The following is a 20,255-nucleotide window of genomic DNA, read 5'->3' on the forward strand; positions in this document are numbered from 1 at the left end:
AATGCAATTTATGTGTAAATTGTGTGTAAATATTGTCATTATTTGCTTTACTTTTTTTCTTGAAGTGTAAAACCAATGCCACTAATTAATTCACCTTTGAAAAAAAGGAACTTTTTTTGTCTATTTTTCATTTCCCTTTTCTTCTTCAAGAGTTATATCGATGCCACTAATTCATTATTTCATAGGAAACTTCATTCTTCAAGAGTAATGTTTTTTTTTCATTTTATCAACATGAAAAAGAGTGCAGCCATCCCGATCCGCTGCTCTCAGGAGGAGATGAGCTTGGTATGTGGAACACTTGGCTGTTCTGGCATGACTTTCCCATGCAAGTATCTCGGTCTACTATTATCCATAGGAAGCAAATGGTGGCTCAGTTTAAGGGCGTCGTAGGTCACCTTGCCGTGTGCTTGCCTCACTGGAAAGCGGCAACGCTACCGCAGAGCAGTAGGCAGTTGTTGGTACAGTCAGTCCTCTATGTGATCCCGATTCACTCGATGCTTGCCATGGACCTCCCTCTGAAGACAATTGCAACATTGGTTAAGATCTGTCACAGGTTTTTTTAGTGCGGCAAGGCTGAGGCTGGAAGGGGCAAGTGTGTTGTGTCCTGGGAGATAGTTTGTAGGCCAAAGTGGGCTGGTGGCCTCAGTGTGCTCGATATGCGCTGGATGAATGTGGCTCTGCAGGCCAAATGGCTATGGTTGCAATGGGCGGATTGGAGTAGGCCTTGGTTTGAGTTCATCTTCTCGGTTCCGAAAGAAGAAAAGCAAATATTCCAAGCGGCAGCTCGAGCTGAGATGGGCGATGGATGTGACACACTGTTTTGGGAGGACCGATGGCTCAATGGCTTTCGAATTCAGGAGCTAGCACCGCAAGCGTATGAACGAGTTTCCAATCACACGAAGAGCTCATGTACTATCTTCAAAGCCCCAACCGAGGGCAGATGGGCACGGGATGTTGTGCCATTAATGGACGTGGAAATTATGGGTTAGTATATGACCATTTGGCCTTTGGTTGCGACGGTTCATCTCGTTTATCAGAAGAGACACCGTATTATTTGGTCTTGGGAGAAAGAAGGCCACTACTCTGCCAAATCGTCCTATGCAACAAAATTTGCGGCTATGGAGTATCGCCCACCGCTTCGTTCACATGGAAATCGCGAGCTCCACTTAGATGTCTTTTCTTCACATGGCTTGCAATCAAGAACCGATGTTGGACTCCAGATAGATTGGCGTGCAGAGGCCTCCTGCATCAAGTCTCATGTTTGTTCTGTGACCAACACGGAGAGACAATCGACCATTTCCTCATTGATTACGTCTTTGCTCGAAAAGTGTGGACCAAGGTCATTTCGGCCTTAGGCATGGTACAAGGCGCGTCACAAGTGAGAGAGTCATTGTTGGAGTGGCGCACTAGGAAGGGGCATCGGGGCCGCCAGGAGAAGATGGTGCGCATCATTTGTCTCCTTAGCACATGGAAGATGTAGAAGCATCAGAACGCCATAGTATTTGATGGAGTGACACCGTGACAACAACAGATACTGCGCCGTAGAGCGACTACATGTAGGATTTGGCAACAAGCACGTGTGTTGCGAGAAGAGTTAGACGTCTTCTTGTAGCGGCGTAGAGTAGGCACATAGTGAGTAGTCCCCAGAGTTTTGTAACGTGTGGAGTAAGGTGTGATTTGCACTGCAATCATAGCATGTAAATTACTTGTGACGGGGTTTCTTATCTCCTTTCTTTTATAATACCAGTATATATGATACGCACACTCGTGCATATTTGAGGGGAAAAAAAGCACAAACTTGTAGGAACGGGATGAAATGGAACCTTGTACATTCGCCAAAGGGCCCTTCAAAATGTCCAAATTCCGGTCATAAGCGCCTCCCGTCTTGTTTGTTCCTCCAAAATCCCTCCCTCGCGCAGTCCACAGCCGAGACCAGCAGACTAGGGTTTCTCTCTCACCGCCGGCGCCGGGATGGGCGGCAACGCGGCGGCCCACCGCCTGGAATCTGCCATCCTCGAGCGCAGCTGCCAGCCCCCTACTCATCCGCGGCGGCATGGCCCACAGGCCACGGCCTCTCTGCCGATCCCCGACGAGCTCCTGGCTCAAATCTTCCTCCACCTGCCCACCCCAACCGACCTCCTCCGCGCCTCCGCCGCCTGCGTCTCCTTCCGCCGCGTCGTGGCCGACCGCTCCTTCCTCCGCCAGTACCGCAAGCTCCACGCCCCGCCCCTGCTCGGCTTCCTCAGTACAAACACCGGTTTCCACCCCGCTGAGCCGCCTCACCCCTCCGCGTCAGTAGCCGGCGCCGTTGCCCTCGCCGCCGACTTCACCTTCTCCTTCGTCCCTTCCCCAGCCCCCACTACCTGCTGGTTCATCCAGGACATCCGCGACGGCCGCGTCCTCCTCGGCCCCCGAGGATATTTTTGTGGAGCCATGGCGGTGTGCGACCCCCTGCACCGGCGATACCTTTCTGCTTCCACCAATCCCTCACCACCTAGCTGCTACGGTGGAGGAACCATTCTTGAGAGAGGCTTTCCTGATTTCCGGTGATGAAGACGAGGCAGCAGCAGATACGGAAGAGACATCATTCAGAGTCATGTGTATGGTGCAGTGTGAAGCTAAGCTCATTGCCTTTGTCTTCTCTTCCAGCACCAGACAATGGCGAGCCATTGCATCCCACAGCTGCAGTGCTTTGTCGGCAGAGAAGACTCTCTTCTACTGGCGCCAATACGCATATGGCTGCTTTTACTGGCTGTCGCACGCCCAGAGTACAATGTTCGAGTACAAAATGAAAATATTGGTGCTCGACACCCAGAGGATGGAGTTCTCCATTGCTGACCCCCCATCCGAATTCGAATGTGCATCGGGTCTTGATATAATTATGGTGGAGGCAGGAGAAGGCAGGCCTGGGATGCTTGTCCGTGGACATGACACATCTGACCGCGTGTATACTATTTGGAGAAACAATGGTGGGGGTTCCAGCCATTGGCAGAAGGAGAAGATAATCTCACCCTCACCGGGCTCTGGGTATGTGCTCAGACGTTCAATAGGGAAGTACTTGGTCCTGAATCACTGGGGGAACTCATTGCTTGGGCCAGGCTTATGCACGTTGGACATCAGAACATTACAATTTGAGAGAGTTTGTGCTTACACAGTGGATGACCATGAATATAGCAACTATCCATCATCGTTGTCGTCACCGACAGTACCAAGTGGTAAACCTTCTGTTGCTTCCTAGTTATTCCCTTGTCTTCCACAGTTATCTTACATCTTGATGTTTGATAGTTAGTTATTGTGATCACTAATTCTTGTGTACATGTTTGGTAGTTGTTACTTCTGTACTTTTGCAAAGCTGATCAAGCTATGGAACATGGTTGTAATTTATTTTTCAGCCTGTCCTAAGTGCTACTTTAAGGTAATCAGACAAGAGAAAGGATCTTAAACACTACATGCACCTTTTTTGAGACATTGTGAACTCGAACAAAACACTAAGATCACAACAATTATTTTGCAGAAGCAATTTTTTTGTCAAGCTAATGGAGAAGGAATACAACCATACAAGTTTGAAATTATGTTCATCCTTGGAAACATTGATTCCAGTTAGCAGGACTTACCTTGTCTGCTTTTCTTTTGATGTATATAATGAGGCAGCGAAGTCCTTTTTGGTCATTTTTAACCTACATATTTATTGTGCGACGTTGATTTTAGATATATATATATAAGAAGGCATAGATTGTATGGTTGCTAATAAAAACCTGAACAATTGTACCACTAATGCGTCTCCTATGTATGATTGAAGGGGTGAGCTTGATTAATTTCTCAGGGGACTACTATTCCCCCCAAAATTGCACAATGGTTGTTGCCATTCAAATTGCAAAAATCTCTTGTGCTTAGAATTTGTTGGATTTGTAATAAGCTTCTCAATAAATTAGAGGCAAGGCAACCATGTTTTTAAAGGTAGTTTGAGCTTCTCGCCTGTCCTTATACCAGTTCTGCAAGGCTTGTGATAAATGCAAGTGACCAGTCTTTCTAGAATAGCAGAGGACACATGTAGTTTGTTGGTTGTCTCTACTGATGTCCCTGAGTATGTTTCTCTTAATTTGATTTAGAAAATTGGTATACTACTAGGTGATTTATAAAGTCCCACAACGTGAGTGATGCTACAGTTTCTCTTATGATCTGTAAGTTCTTCCATGATTCATTTCTAAACGTTTACATGCCTTATTGGAATTGGATGTTTACATTCCTTTGTGTGGCTATGTATTTGCTCTTGCACTGCAAATTCCAGTGGCAAAAATATAAAGCGAGTGCTTGAGGGGGAGCAAACGTTTGGAACCGGGCGGTAGATGCCCCCCGTAATCAGCACCACACGTCTCGGTCTCGTGATTGGCGCGGCATTGTTTAATGGGAGCAATACGGCCGTTGTTTAATGTCGCACTGTGTCTCAATACCCGTAGGGAGAGGTCGCTGTCACACCTTTTGTACATGTCAGTTTGTTATAGAGAAATAAATAGTTTTACGTTTGTTGTAGAGAAACTATTTATTTCCACTGAAAAAAAATTGGTTTGTTGTCTAGATAGTGTACATTTTGCTGTCAGAGGACAGAACTACGTACATGATAGCGGAAATTCACTTTGACTCATAGGTGTATATGCACCAATTGTCTAAATACACATTTTAAAAAGTTAAAAAAAATTGAGAAAAAATCTCGCGTGTAAATCCGGACATTATATGTGCGTGCACCAAGTTTCGATGAAGAAGGACATCTTTTGTGGCTTGTGTAAAAAAGACATATTTTTATGCTTCATTACAGCTATTCACGCGCACTACAACGTTTATGCTTTTGGAGATTCGAACCTGGGTCGGCTAAGACTGCTGATTATGCTTTAGCTACTTGTTCTAGGAGAGCTCCTTCGGTGGTGTAATTAAGAAAGGAAAGAAATATGCTAGTTGCACCTACATGCTAATGAAATGATTTCTGCATAGGGTGGTCATTTGTATGGCAATGCCATTTCCAAATCACCTTGTAATGTGTCTACATGGGCATATATTTTCAGCAGTTAGACAGCAAGTAAGGAGTACTACTTTACACTACAGAGACGGACCCTGTGAGAAGGAATACAAATTTAAAATTGTGTGCATCATTGGATTTTTCCACCTTGGAAAGATTTATTCCAGTTAGCGGGACTTAGCTTGTCTGCTATTCTTTTGTTGGATATAATGAGGTAGCTAGCAAAATCCCTTTGGTCATCTTTACACCTACATATTTATTCTGCCATGTTGATTCCAGATAGATATAAGGTAGCATGGATGGTATTGTGGCAAATAAAAACTTGAACAATTCTACCACTAATGAATCTCCTGTGTATGTGAGCATGGATTGAAGGGGCGACCTTGATTAATTTCTCAAGGGACTACTATTCCCCCAAAAATTGCTCAATGGTGTTGCCATTCAAATTGCAAAATAGTTTGTGCTCAGGATTTTTTTGATTTGAAATAAGCTTCTCAAGATCAATTAGAGGCAAGGCAAACATGTTATTTAGATAGTTTGAGCTGCTCACCTGTCCTTACCCCAGTCCTGCATGGCATATGCCAAATGCAAGTAATCAGCCTTTCTAGAATGACAGAGGACACGTAGTTTGTTGCTTGTCGCTACTGAGATCCCTGAGTATGTTTTTCTTGACTGAAATTAGAAAATTAGTAATACTTCTCTGTAACTTATGAAGCCCCGCAACATAACACTACCATTTCTCTTATGACCCTCAACTTCTTCCATGATTCATTTCTGGATGTTTACATGCCCTCTTTGAACTGAATGTTTACATGTGTCTTGTGTATTTACCCCTGTACTGCAAATTACAAGGCTAAACATATAAAAGCGAATGCTTGCGCCTTGCGGTCAATATTACCAATTGTACCATGTCCAGAAGGGCTCTGAAGGTTGTTTTAAGCCATAGTATTTTACCTCAACTATTCTGCTTCTTCCCGTGTTTTCCTCTTAATCGATTAAGATAAGGAAGCATAGATGATATGGTTGCAAATAAAATCAACAATTCTACCACTAATGCATCTCTTGTGTATGTGAGCATATATTGAACTGGTGAGCTCGATTAATTTCTCATGGGACTATAATTGCGCAAAAAATTGCTCAGGGGTGTTGCCATTCAAACTGCAAAAATAGCTTGTGCTCAGGAACTGTTTGATGTGATATAAGCTTCACAAGATCAATTAGAGACAAGGCAACCATATTTTTTAGATAGTTTGAGCTTCTCACGTGTCCTTATCTCAGTCCTACAAGGCGTGTGCCATATGCAAGTAATCAGTCTTTCTGGAATGGTACATGACACACATGTTTTGTTGATTGTCACTACTGAGATCCCTGAGTATGTTTCTCTTGACTTAAGTTAGAAATTTGGTATACTGAAGTCTTGTGGCATGACGCCACCATCTCTCTGATGATTTCTAAATTCTTCTATGATCCATTTCTGAATGTTTACATGCCTTGGTGTGGCTATGTATTTACTTTTGTACTGCAAATTACAATGGTAAGGAATCACCTTAAGCGAGTGCTGGACCATGGGACATGGGTAAAAGAGCTCTGAAGGTTGTTTTCCCATGTCTTGTGTGTGGTTCGTATTAAGCCGTAGTATCTTACCTCAGCTATTCTGCTTCTTCCAACGTTCTCCTCTTAAGCGATTCACCAAGTGTTGCCCAATGTAAACCTACAGTTTGTTCTTTTTTGCTCAGGCACTGAGGAAGCGGTGATGGAACATGGCGCGGAGGCGCTGTGAGCAGATGGTGAGTTGAGGACCGGCGATGGTGCTAATGCTGAATGTTGATCAAGGTTGTGCTGCAACGGGAGAGTTTGCTACTGGTTGGTCTGTAGTAGGGCGCTGTTCGCTCTGTTTGGCTGTAGCCTGGAGTTTCGCTTGTGTTCCTTGATCTGGCAAATGATTGGCGCATTTGCCGGATAAGGCAGTAGTATATAGCAAGAGCATTGACAGGGTGTTTAGTTTCTGAAGTCAGTAGGTTAATTAAGGCTGTGTAGCAAGTCAAAGAATTTGACTCTGACCTTGTCCAGTGTGTCTGCACATCGCCGTAGCTGTTATTGCTACAAGCCTGTGAGGCGCAATTTGGAGACCAGGTGATATGCCAAGGGTCCGTCAATAGTCGGCCTTTATTTTTCTTACTTTGGTTGCATTTGCATGCAGAGATGATTCAGTCGTGCACAATATATCGTAGTACATGAATGCCACGCCTACTGACGGGATGGTGATGGTAGGAAAAGTTGCTTGATGAATTATAGCCTCGTCTGTTTTGGGCTAATTTTTTACCTGCAAACTTTCACAGCATGAATAGCATTTATCTGGGACTGGGAGTATCGTTCTGGGGGATAGCAAAGACCAACTGCGATCAAATTGGGGCAATGGCTCTCCCTTCTCCCCCTCTCGCCCGAGGCACTCTCCATCCACCCCCACCCCTCCATCCCCCTCCCCGTCGCCGGTGGCGGCCCGGGCGTCTTCCCCTCCCCCCGCTGATGCGACCCTCCCCCTTTCCCCTGCCCGCGTGTCGGTGCTGTCTTCCCCTCCTCCCTCTTCTCTGCCCGCATTGGGATCTCGCTTTTGGGCTCTCGCCTCCGTTGAGGATGAGCCGTGGTCTGCTCCTCCCTCCCCGCGCTGCTCGCCGGCGGATCCGGGGCGGCCGGTGGCCCTTCCTCCTGCGCCTCTTCCGCGCAAGTTTGCTCCTGGTGGGAGGGGACGGCCTCTGGCGACTGCGGAGCCCGATGCTGGCTGGATCCGGGTTTCTCGTCGTCGGTGCAAGTTCGGTAAGTGCTCGGCTGCCTCTTCTAGTTCGGGGATTCTGGGCGCCGCTCTTGATGGGGTGCTTGGTGGCTCCCCATCATCCTCTTCCTCCGGTGGTGCTTCCCCGTCTGCTGCGCCGCCGGCGGCGGTGCTCCCGGGACGGTTGGTGCCGCCGATGATGCTTGACCTAGATCTGGTGGCCGCTTCATTGGCTAGTGGGCCGCTGGATGCGCCCTCTGGTGGGCTTGTTGGGCCTCTCGCTATTGTCCCACCAGGTAGGCCCTCTCTTTCCCCTCTCTCGTCCATCGTCGATTTTCCCCCTCTAATTTCTACTGGCCCAGTTAGGATACCCGTTGTGCTGCCTCCTCCCTCCTCTTCGTTGGCCCATTCAACCCGCCGGGCCCAGGTGGGCACGGCTTCGACCGGCTACTTATGGATCCCTCATGGCTCATTTCGCCCTTTGCTAGGGTTTCCGGCTTCCGCTGCAGATCTGCGCCGCCACCGCTTTCCCATCCGCCGTCTCGTCAGATCTAGCCCTCCCCCCTTCTCCTCTCCTTTACTGCGGTGCTCTCCATGGACAAATCTCGGGGCTCGTCGTGCGAGGCCGTGTCGGGCAGTAAGCGGCCGCGCGAGGCGTCACCTGCGTCGGCGGTGGATCTGGAGTTCGAGGCCAAGCTTCGCTCCAAGCTGGAGGCGGAGCAGGCGGCCCGCGAGCAGGCGGCTCGGGAACGTGCGGCCTGGACTGCGGGTCCGGAGTGGTCGCAGCGCTCGGAGCGGGGACGCGCCCCTGGTTCTGGCCCTCCGCGTCCTGGGTCTGGTCCTTCTCCTCCTCCTGTGGTGGATCCATGGGATGTGGTGGCGGCCTCTGGTGGTGGGGGTTCTTCCTCTTCGGGATCCTTGCCTGTGCCTGGCGCGGGGCGTGGCGCGCCTGCCCCGGGGCGTTTCCTCCCTCCCCCTCGTCCGGATGGTGCGGGCGTGGGGTCCCGTCCGCCGCCTCGGTCATTCATGGGGCCGGCGCGGCGCCCCTCCGGCCCCTTCCCTGGATCTTCCTCCCCTCCGGTGGTGGGGGACGGGATCCTGCCTCCTCCTCCTCCCCTTCCGCATCCCCGCCCTTCATCTGCCTCCAACAGCAACTCTTCGACGCTCACCTGCTTCGCCTGCCACCAACCCAACCACTTTCAATCTCGTTGTACCAACCCCCCGTTCTGCCTGATTTGCCGATCTGAGGGGCACCTCACGGTCAACTGCTCTAATAGACTAAAACCTCCCTCGCTCCTCCAGTTTGGCACTGGCCTCCCTGGTTGTGCCTTCTTTGCTTTTGATTCCGATCTGCCTACTCTGGAGGTGGCCCCCTCGCTTTTGAATGCTGCTATTGTTTCGGTGAAGGACCAGAAGATCTCTCCCCAGACCTTACTCAATGGGCTCCGGATCTTGGATGAGGCTGGATGGGATTGGCAAGTGGCCCAGATTTCTGATCATGAGTTTTCAGTCGTGTTCCCTTCCAAGGAGTTTCTGCGGATGATTGCTTCCTGCACTAGCTTTACCTTCCCCTCAACCAACTGGTCGTCTCGGTCAAGCCGACATCTTGTAATGGTACGGCGGTTGGCCCTCTTTCTCAGGTCTGGGTTCTAATTGATGATTTACCAGCTGGACTCCGCTCATCTGCCTTTCTCATGGCGGTGGGGGTTCTTATTGGGAAGCCCGTGGAGGTGGATATGGAATCTCTGAATAAGGTTGGCCCCGCTAGGATGAAGATTTGGTGTCTGGATCCGGGTCGTGTTCATGGTTCGGTCGACATTTCCCCCTCTCCCAACGGTATCAGGCCCAGGGTGCGGGTGGAGGGGGCGGCTGCCTATCAACCCCCTCCTCCCCCTTCTCCTCCTTCTAATCCCTCGGATAAACACGATAAGGACGGGGATGGATAGATGGGTGGGAACAACCAGAGTGATGGCTCCAATCTCCGTTTCACCCAATCTGAATGGGATGGCTTGGCTGAGTCTGAAAGGGAACTGTTCCAGTCTCAAGCTCCCTCTGGTGCTGGCCCTCGGGAGGCTTTGGCGATCCCTCCTTCTGATTCCATGGTGGATGCTCCTGATGATGCTTCTCTGAAGATCCCGCCAGTGTCGGCTACCCCCATGTCTGGTGCTTGCTCCAACCTCCCGGCTTGCCCGATCTCCCCCACTCGCTCCGGGATTGAGGATCTGCCTGCCTCCCCTGAGCGTGATGCGGTGGGTGCCTAGTCTCAGCGGAAGAAGAAATCCTCGGTGCGCAAATTCTCAGCTAAGAGCAGGAATTCTCTGGGATCTAAACAATCCACTACCGGTGTCTGCCGTTGTCTCGACAAGGATCTCGGGTCCATGTCTCGCTCTGGTCCATCTTCAGCCTCCCCCTTGCCGCGGGCGCAGGCGATTCGGTCGCCGGTGTCTACGGCTCGGAAAGGCCGGAGGGTGGCCAACTCGGGTGGATCTGTTCTGGAGCGGGCGGAAAAGCGGACTGTCGCGAAGGATCTTCCTACCCCAGGTACTCATCCCTCTCAGTCCGTTGGTTCTTCTCCGGTTCGCCTGGTTTTACCTACTCTCTCAGATAATCATCTTTTTAAAGTCATGTCGGATGTGGGAGTGGTGGTTGATCCTAATGTTGGTTCTCCTAGTTCTCTTCTTACAAGTATTCGGGCTAACGAGGTGGCTCAGGCGGCCATTGCTAAAGCCAAAGAGGCCGTTGCCTCTGACGCTACTGTTTCTATCAATCCTTTAGGTCCGGAGGCGGGTGTGGGTGCTGGTTATGGCCAGCCCCAGCCCTGTTCCTCCAGGAGGGGCACTTCTAAAAGAGTTAAAACCTGCGCGGCTCCTAGCAGGTCTAGTCTCCGCATTAAGAATCTTTCATATAAATGAAAGCTTTATTTTGGAATATTAGAGGGTTCGGCGCTAGGGGGCGTCGTGACCAAATTAGACATATGATCCGCTCGAACCTTATTGACTTCGTGGGGTTGGTTGAAACTTTTAAGGAATCATTTTCCCCTAATGAACTTTCTGCTATCGTGGGTATGGATAGATTTGACTGGCATGTCTTACCTTCCTCGGGCCACTCGGGTGGGATCTTGATAGGTTCAAATAAGGGCATTTTTGATGTTGTTGCCTATGACCATGGGATCTTTTGGGTTAGTGCTGTACTCTGTCTTAAAGCGCTGAATACGCTCATGGAGGTAATCGTGGTATATGGGCCTGCTGACCACTCTATTGCTTCTTTGTTTCTTAACGAACTTTTTGTGAAGATCGAATCTTGTAACCTCCCGATGGTTATCGGAGGTGATTTTAATCTCCTTCGCTACCCTTCTGATAAAAGCAACGATATTTTCTCTTGGCCTTTGGCGAATGCTTTTAACGAGTTTATTAGCTCCAATGCTATTCGTGAACTTCCCCGGGTTGGAGCCCGCTTTACTTGGTCCAATCACCAGGCTATCCCTATTAGATCTGTTCTGGATAGAGTTTTCATATGTCCTAGGTGGGACTCCCTCTTTCCTAGGGCTTCCCTTGGTGCCAAATGTATTGTCGGTTCTGACCATACCCCTCTAATTGTTGACGATGGCTCTGTTAACCTTAGACCCCCGGCCAGATTTCAATTTGATGCCTCTTGGCTTCTCGTTGATGATTTTTGTGATATGTTAGCCGTGAAGATATCCCACCTGCTCTCCTCTAATTCGCGCTCTTTCGGTCCTCTGGATGATTGGCACTCTTGCTCCTACAATATGCGTAAGTTTCTTAGAGGCTGGTCTCGGAATCGCGTGGCGGAGGAGCGCCGCTCCAAAGAGTTTCTCGAGACCCAAATCTCGGCCCTAGACTTGACTGTCGACTCTGCTGGACTATCCGAGGATGGGTGGTCTGTGAGGTATAACCTCGAGGCTGCCTTACTGCAGTTGCACCATCAAGCTGAGGTGTATTGGCGTCAGCGGGGTACGCTCAATTGGACGGTTAAAGGTGATTCCCCCACTGCCTATTTTTTTGCCATAGCGAACGGTCGGAGGAGGCGTTGTGGCATCAACAATCTCATCATCAATGGTGCGCGGTCTTCGGACCAATTTGTTATTATGGATCACGTGCGGGACTTCTTCTCTTCTTTGCTTGGGGCGAAACCTCCTTCGGGCTTCTCGATCTCCCCTTCTCTCTGGAACATGGGTTTAAAAGTTTCGGCCGAGGACAACGCCTCGTTGATGATCCCCCTATCTGATCAGGAAATCTGGGACATTGTTAACTCTGCTAACCCGAATGCGGCCTCCGGGCCTGACGACTTTTCTATCCCTTTCTTCCGAAAATTCTGGCCTCAGTTAAAGCAGCTGGTTTGCAGTGTCATACAGGGCTTTTGCCTTGGTTATATCGATATTTCCCGCTTGAACTACGCCGTCATTACTCTGATTCCCAAGGTCAAGGGGGCTGATTTAATCTCTCAATTTCGTCCTATTGCTCTGATTAATAATTTTGCCAAATTCCCGGCTGAGGGCTTTGCTAACCGCCTTTCTCCTGTTGCTCATAGAGTTATTAGCCCCTTCCAATCTGCTTTCATTAAGGGTCGTTTTATTTTAGATGGTATTCTTTCCTTGCACGAAATTGTGCATGATCTGCACTCTCGGAGCTCTAAAGCGATTATTCTTAAGTTAGATTTCGAGAAAGCATACGACTCGGTCAGTTGGTCTTTTCTGAAGCAGGTCCTGCTCGCGAAAGGTTTTGATGGAGCTTACGTGCATTGTATCATGCAGTTGGTCACTGGGGACCACACTGCCGTGTCGGTGAATGGGCATATTAGCAATTTTTTTGCCAATGGCAGGGGTCTTCGTCAAGGGGATCCTGCTTCCCCTGTTCTTTTTAACTTTGTGGCTGATGCCTTTTCCTGTATCCTCATGAGGGCGGCTCAATGTGGTCACATAAGTCCGGTGGTCTCTCATCTAATTCCAGAAGGGGTTTCTCACCTTCAGTATGTCGACGATACGATCATTATGGTTGAGCTGGATGATGCGTGTATTGCCAATTTGAAATTCATCCTTCTTTGCTTTGAAGCGGTCTCTGGCTTGAAGATTAACTTCTCCAAGAGTGAGGTTCTAGTTACTGGTGTTGATGATGCGGAAGCCTTGCGTGTGGCCAGGCTTCTTAACTGCTCTTTAGGTTCCTTTCCATTCAAATATTTGGGCCTCCCAATTTCCCCTCTTAAACTTCTTGCTAAGGACTTTGCCCCGGCTGTCGCTAAAGTGGGGAACAGGGTCCTTCCTTGGCGCGGCAGATACAATACTAACGCTGGCAAGGTGGCCTTAATCAACTCCTGTCTTTCATCCCTTCCTATGTTCCTTATGGGCTTTTATCTCCTATCGGCTGGCACTCACGCTGGCTTTGACAAACACAGAGGTGCATTTTATTGGAATACGGCGGATAATAAGCGGAAATATAGACTAGTCAAGTGGCAGCTTATGTGTCGGCCTAAGAACCTTGGGGGGTTAGGCATTATTAATACGTTGGTGATGAACAAATGCTTATTAATTAAGTGGTGGTGGAAAATTATGACTACTGGGGCTGATTCTCTTTGGTACTCTATCATCAAGGCCAAGTATTTCCCTCAATCTAGCCCCTTGTTTGCTTCTGCTAGACGAGGGTCTCAATTCTGGAAGAACCTTGTCAAAGTCAGACCAATTTTTTTGGAGCATGTTAAATTTATCGTGGGCAATGGTAGGTCTGTTTGTTTTTGGCGGGATTGGTGGTGTGGGGATGCTCCTCTGGCTGCTCAGTTCCCGGTTTTGTTTTCTTACTGTCCTAAGCCGGACATCTCCATCGCAGAGGTGGCGGATAATAATTGGGACCTGACTTTTCGCCGCTCCCTGTCTCCTGAAGAGTTGGAGGATTGGCAAAGTCTTTCTGCCCTCTTCCTTGTGCTCTCGGAGGCTCCGGATTCTATTGTTTGGCCTCATTCATCTTCTGGCAGATTTTCGGTCAAGTCACTTTACTCTAGGCTAATCGGAGGTACCCCCTCGAATAGATTCTCTAATATCTGGAAGTCCAAAGTGCCTCCTAAGATTAAGATATTTCTTTGGCAAGCTTTCAGAGGCCGGCTTCCTGCGGCTGACCAGATTCACAAGCGCAATGGTCCGGGATCGGAATTTTGTCACCTCTGTGGTGCTTTGGAAAACATGGATCATATCTTTTTCCATTGTGTCCTGGCTAAGTTCGTTTGGAACTGTGTCAGTTCATGGCTTCAGGTCTCTTGGAATCCCTCGTCCTTCTCTGAGCTTAGGACCCTAGCCAAGGTTCTGGTTGGGATCACCAAGAGGGTGTTCTGGGTTGGATTGGGTGCCTTATGTTGGGCTCTTTGGACTATTAGGAACAAATTTACTATTGAACATATCTTTCCATCTAAACCTGCTGACGTTCTTCTCAAATCTTGTATCATATTGCAGCAGTGGAGATTATTGACTAAAGAAGACGATCGGGATGCCCTGGACGTGCTCATCGCCAAAATTCGGGCTTCGGCATCCTTCTTCTCAGGGCTGGGCCCAAACGGATGATCTTTGCTGCGGTGGTTCTGTCTCTTTGGTGGTAGTCTCCTTTCCCCTTCCGGCCTGCGCGCCGGGTATGGCTGGGTGCCATGTATCGTTCTGAAACTTCTTTCGCCTGCTCCAGGCTTTCGTTCGCTGAATTCGCGGTGTTTCGCTAACTGTTTGGGTTATTCGGGTCTGTGACGCTGCCGTGTGGCTTTATTTATAAAGTCGGGCCAAGGCCTTTTCTCTAAAAAAGTATCGTTCTGCATTACTTAGATCTGCATGTGCAAATCCTAGCTCTGGGACAGCTCTGATCTGGAGCTTATCTGGTGTGGCTTGATCTGACAATGATCGGTGCGTCTGTCAGATGAGGTAGCAAGAGCAGTACCAACATTTAGTTTCTGTACAGACAGTAGGTTAATTTCGACTGTCAGAGTGATTGTGATCTTGCTGCATGCTGCATGGAACTAATCAGCCCAGTCAGGTGCAGCAAAACGATCAACATGCTTCCTCTGTAAATAAAGTGAAGTGAATTTGTTTGTGCTACTTTGTGTTTTGGGTGTGGTGTGCTTCCTCTGTAAATGAAGCTTGTGCCTTGCTGGCAGTAAACTTGGGCTTAATCAACGTGCTCATTTTTAATCTGTCACTTACAACCTTCCGGATTAGAAAACTATGCTACTAAATGACAAGTATTGATTAATGGTTGGATCATTGAGAAGGATGTAGAGTATTGACTAATGGTTGGATCATTGAGCTGCTCCTTATGAAATCTGGTGGTATTTATACTCTAGTTCTGATAGAGTACACAAGTCCAAACCCAATAAATGGAAATATTATTTGGTACAGCTAGGAGATTTGATTTTCGCCAAGATATAAAAAAACACGACAGATATTTTCACCCCCAAAATGGAAATATCATCGAATGTGGCTGAAACAGATTTACAGGAGCAAGGAAAAGCATCGGACCGACGGGGTCAAAAAATAACTGCAGAGAGACCACGGATAACATGTTTCCTCGATACAAAATTATAAGCAGTTAGCACATCAATTCCAGTACCAGCCACCATGAAGAGGCATGGTGGCCTGCCGTATTATCGTGTCATTGTTTAGGGGTTACCATCAGTTTCTACCAGACTTTATTATGCCGCTGAAAATACATGCCATAGGAAATTTAGATATTTCTTAAAAAAAACAATCAACCATGAACGGAAGGTGCTGATTTTAGGAACGCTCTCGAGCCTGTCGGTGGTCTGGTCACCTCCGCAACTCATGATTATTAGGTTCAGCAACACTAGTAAGTAAGTTATTTTTCTTTTTTATTTAATCTTAATCCAAGGAATTACATACTCTCATGGTTACCATTTTGCCCTTAAGACGGAGGTACTCCTTAATTTCTGGAGGCAGTGCTTCCCAAAACTTGTGTTGAAGTACCGAATGATGTTAACCGTCAGATAAGGAACTTGCAAATTGAACAGCTATTTCTTCTCTTTTGAATCACTTGTTGGGCTCTCCAGTTTGCTGTTCTTCTCGGAAGGTGTAACCACAACGTCTGTGTTACTGAACCCAAGCTCCGACATATCCTGCTTTGCCATCAGGTTCCTGGATTGCAAAAGAATATCGTGATTAGAAATCCTACTAGATAGAGCAGCATCAAACCAAAAATGAAAAATGAAAAGCATCTTGCTTATGAGCCTGAACAGTGAATTTCAGATGTCAAAGTTGGCAAGAACCCTTCACAATGCAAGTCAGAACTTGAGCTTATAACATTCATAAGAAATATCGACTACTGCAAGCACTAAACATCTCCTAGAAGGCTAAAACAAGTAGACAAACCTGGATATAGCACATTACACATGTGTTGCGCCAGAGGAGGCAAATAACCAAACATGTAAGGAGTCCAGGCTTGGTTTGCTGTAGGCTAATGAAGCAATAAACTGTTTCCTCACTCAACTACTAAAAACGGTTCAGGACATGATGTTGCGGCAATAAATAAACTGTATTTCTACTGTGGCAAGATTTTCTTGCCCATGCTAGCTTGCTTGGCAAAGTTAATTTTTTGTTGAAGTACCAAACACCTGTCCTTGCCTGGTGAGGTCAATATTAAGTTTGCTTTCGAGGCAAGTGCACCCTAAATCATTACACATAAATTGGTGGATGTGCGAAATAAAAACAGGTTGAGTCAGCTACATCACTACAGTACAGTAGTTCTGAAATTAGTACAGAGGGATAAGCATGGTAACCTCTCCATCCTACATTCCAAGTATTTCTTCGAGAACATCCGGCATTTTTCAGACTGAGCTCCTGTCGATTTCAGGCAAGCAAGATAGTCCTTCTTCTCCTGTTTGAACAGGCAACTCTCATATAACACTTGCTAAACATTACACCCCTACGAGAAAAACAAGAGTGATCGCAACTTACCAGGTCGCACTCATGCAAGTGATCGAGGGGGAATACACCTTTTTCAGGAGGTACAGGCCTCGCTCCCCTGTTTCCACCAAACGCGCCGCCTGTGAGAAGTCACAAGGTTATGCAGCGGCTGGTATACGATCTATGATGTCAAGTTAGTGATGGGGTAGATGACGGGTAACACGCTGACGGAGCACAAATTTGTTGGCCACCGCCAGATATCTAAATGTAACAAGAGTGAGCATGAACCCACTACATGCATGACATGAGCATTGCATAGGAGATGAATCGGAAAGACGCGTCCTCACCCGCACTCATTTCCCAAGCACTTGAGGATCCAGATGTTGATGCCGGCGCTTGCAAAGCACCAACACTGCAGGTGACACAAGGCGGCACAAGTCAAGCAAGGTGCAGACATCATGCGCATTTCATCGAACAGGTCAGGTGCGAGCCCAATGCCATGCACAGATTCGCCCACCAAAGCTCATGACGCCAGGAGATGAGACACTCACAATGGTGGAGTCTGCGCGGTTCCCTTGAGAACTCTTCACGCCGGAGCGAGGGACGGCGCGGGCGCGGGCGGATGGATGAAGCCGGCCAGCGAAGGAGGAGAGCGAGAGGCTTCTCGATCGGAAAGGGGGCTAACAAAATGGGCTGGGCTAGCTAATGGTACGTCCGAACGACCTTTGGGCAATTGGGCTGGGCCATTCCCGCAGGATGGGCCGCGTAAGGTGCAGTCTCGTCTCACATATAATAAGGTCTCGCATCGCAGCCCGGCTCCTCCCGTCCTCCTCTCGTCTTTCTCCCGCCGCCACTCTAAACCCTAAACCGCCGCCACAGCCGCTGCCATGTCGCCGCCGCCGCAGCCGCAGCTGAAGGACAAGGCGGCGCACGAGGTGCCGCGCGCGACGGCGGCCAGCGCCGTGGCGTCCCTCACCAAGTGGATGCGGCAGCGCGCGGCCGAGGCGCCGCCGAACCTGCTCGCCGACGAGCGCGACGACCTCGTCGTGCTCCAGCTCTCGCTCCGCCGCGTCCCGCCCAAGCCCACCACCAAGCCGCACCTGCTCCCGCTCCCGCACCCCGTCGTCGCCCACTCGGCCGCCTCCGTCTGCGTCATCTCCGACGACCGCGCCGGCTCCGGCTCCCCCGCCGCCGCCGCCATCCTCGACGCCGCCAGGTCCCTCAAGCTGCCCGTCTCGGAGGTCGTCCCCTTCTCCGCCCTGCGCACCGACTACCGCCCCTACGAGTCGCGCCGCCGCTTCGCCGCCTCCTACGACCTCTTCCTCGCCGACCGCGCCCTGCTCCCCATGCTGCCCCGCCTCCTCGGCAAGTCCTTCTACTCCACCAAGAAGGCCCCCATCGCCGTCGACTTCACCCGCGCCGGCTGGCCGGAGCAGGTCCGCAAGGTCCTCAGCTCCACTTTCCTGTACCTGCGGACCGGGACCTGCTCGGGGATCAAGGTGGGCAGGCTGGACATGGAGGAGGAGGAGATTGTTGACAATGTGATGGCGGCAGTGGAGGCCGCCGTGGAGAAGGTGCCCAAGAAGTGGGAAAACGTGAGGGCTCTGCATTTGAAGGCTGTGGATTCGGTTGCCCTGCCAATTTACCAGGTTGTGCCGGAGTTGGGCATGAAGATTGAGGCTCCGGTTGCGCGTTTGGAAGCAGGAGTTGGTGCCGGAGAGGTCATCGATGCTGCAGAAGTTGGGACTGGCAGCAAGCGCAAGGACAAGAAGATGAAGGCGCTGAAAGATGCCAATGGTGGAGCTGAAGGTTTGAAGTACAAGAGGAAAAGGAACAAGAAGGATCAGACTGAAGATGCTGTGATGGAAGAAGCCCCAGAGGCGACTGAGAAGAGGAGGAAGAAGGAGTCGGTTGAGGAGCTTTCTGCTGGTGAAGACCTGAAGACCCCAAAAAAGGGCAAGGATAAGAAGCGTGCATTGGACAAGGAGGTGGAGGATGATGCCAGTCCTGCAGAAAAGAAGGGTAAGAAGAGTGAGCATGCATCGAAGGAAGCCAGCAACAAGAAAAGTAAGGACAAGCAAGCACCCAAGGAGGTGGAGGATGTTGGCAGCAAGAAGAATAAAGGGAAGAAGAAGAAGAGCCTGAAGGGTGATTCTGATGATGGTGAAATCCTTTTTGATGGGGAAAGCACTCCTGCTGCCCTTATAGCTGACAAGGAAGAGAAGAAGAGCAGGGGGAAGAAATCAAGTGGTGATAAGATGAAGAGATCCAGGGCAAGGGTCTAAGGCTGTAGTTGTTTTTCCTGAAGTTGATGCTTGTCAGTTGAATGCCAATCTCTTGAATTGAGACCAAGCTGCATGTTCCATGCATAGTTAAGCTGGTTAATATGATTACTGTCGAATCTGCTTCTGTTTTGTATTAGGAGATTGCACTTGAGATTATACTGCTGGGTGTAATACGGGGGCGAGGGGGAATTTCTGGAGGTAGTTTCTTCAGATTTTAGTAGCTGAAACCTTTGTGGTAAAAGTTATGTGGAACTGTTTTTCTTTTCATCTTTTGTAATCCATCTGGTATGCAACAATTTTGTGCGAGTCTGATACTACCATTCACGTGTTGGTCTGTCTTCAATAATGCACCCTTTTAATAGTAGCTTATTGATGATTCTGGATAGCAGGTACTCATCTTTGACAGTCATCTGGACTATTACATGATCCAACATCTGTGACAGTCAGCAGGTATAGAACCAAAGAATGATTTACCAACATTTTATTTACTTCATGTGCTTATCCAATTTGAATAACACAGAATTCATGCTTTCATATCTAATTACGGCGATCAATCACTTGTGACTTGATATATTGTGTGCTGGACTTCCATATCTCTCTGCTCGATGAAATGCCTCGCCATAGAGAGACAGAGATCCTAACTCTGCCATTCCCTTCTCTTCAGAAGCTCTTGGTCTATTTCGGTGCAGCAGGAAAGGGGTGACTGCTGCTGAAACGGCAGAGCTTTTTTTTCTCCCACAGAGAACGGATTCCTTTTTCATTGGTATATACTCCCTCTGTAAAGAAATAGAAGAGCGTTTAGATCCTAACTTTTAGATGCTTATATATTCATTTTCCGCGTTCTCTGAAGTCTGAACACTACTTGATGCATCAATTGGGTCAAAATGGTTCTAATGCATTTTCATCTTAATTGCTTCTTCCTTCAGTTTTAAAGCAGCCTTATAATGCAGATCATTTTAGAGGATATATAGATTACAGTGAATAAACGGTAGACCCCGTCTCTCTCTTCTTCCTTAAACTGCGTCTAGATATTCTGAATTGTTTGTAGTTTTGACTTCCACTTGTCCATGAAGGATCCCCTGGGTATTACCACCCAAAGATACTTTTTTGAGATGATGACCTACAGATATTTATGAGGCATGCATTCGTATTATGAATTGGAACAGCATCAATCAGCAAGTATTTATGGCTGATGTCTCCTAGATGGGATAATTTTCCCCAAACTATGTGTGATTCATTGCTCTAGGTGGGAACACCATGGAATCATAGTGTTATTTTTTATGCCCT

At 48.6% G+C, this 20,255-nt stretch overlaps 2 protein-coding genes and 1 pseudogene across 3 annotated transcripts; 2 read left to right on the top strand and 1 right to left on the bottom strand.

The window, feature by feature from the left end:
• The first annotated feature begins 1,882 nt into the window (after positions 1-1,882).
• Positions 1,883-7,221, top strand: LOC147992584 (uncharacterized; annotated as a pseudogene). The gene is made up of 2 exons (XR_015615375.1): positions 1,883-3,215; positions 6,748-7,221. The product of XR_015615375.1 is annotated as an uncharacterized LOC147992584 (transcript).
• An 8,387-nt stretch (positions 7,222-15,608) lies between these two features.
• Positions 15,609-17,380, bottom strand: LOC125538696 (uncharacterized). Its single transcript, XM_048701971.2, has 5 exons — positions 17,235-17,380; positions 17,031-17,095; positions 16,735-16,823; positions 16,557-16,654; positions 15,609-15,915 (listed from the first exon to the last, which is right to left on the bottom strand). Exons 2-5 carry the CDS (start codon positions 17,038-17,040, stop codon positions 15,792-15,794), a joined length of 321 nt encoding a protein of 106 aa, XP_048557928.1. The 5' UTR covers positions 17,041-17,095; positions 17,235-17,380; the 3' UTR covers positions 15,609-15,791.
• Positions 17,381-17,489: 109 nt separating this feature from the next.
• LOC125528674 (uncharacterized) lies at positions 17,490-19,292 on the top strand. Its single transcript, XM_048693120.2, has one exon. The coding sequence runs from the start codon at positions 17,571-17,573 to the stop codon at positions 18,966-18,968; it is 1,398 nt and encodes a 465-aa protein (XP_048549077.1). The 5' UTR covers positions 17,490-17,570; the 3' UTR covers positions 18,969-19,292.
• Positions 19,293-20,255: the final 963 nt, after the last annotated feature.

This window comes from Triticum urartu, chromosome 1A (assembly GCF_056163025.1).
Source record: "Triticum urartu cultivar PI428250 chromosome 1A, HENAU_Tu73, whole genome shotgun sequence".
In the NCBI taxonomy this organism is placed as follows: domain Eukaryota; kingdom Viridiplantae; phylum Streptophyta; class Magnoliopsida; order Poales; family Poaceae; genus Triticum; species Triticum urartu.

Bases quoted from the DNA above. Each gene is read 5' to 3' on its own strand.
- LOC125538696 (XM_048701971.2), bottom strand. The intron at 16,655-16,734 runs GTAAGTTGCGAT...CTGTTCAAACAG, and splicing joins ACTTGCATGAGTGCGACCTG to GAGAAGAAGGACTATCTTGC. The intron at 15,916-16,556 runs GTTACCATGCTT...TTTGCAATCCAG, and splicing joins TTGGAATGTAGGATGGAGAG to GAACCTGATGGCAAAGCAGG.
- LOC125528674 (XM_048693120.2), top strand. From the start codon at position 17,571: ATGTCGCCGCCGCCGCAGCCGCAGCTGAAGGACAAGGCGGCGCACGAG.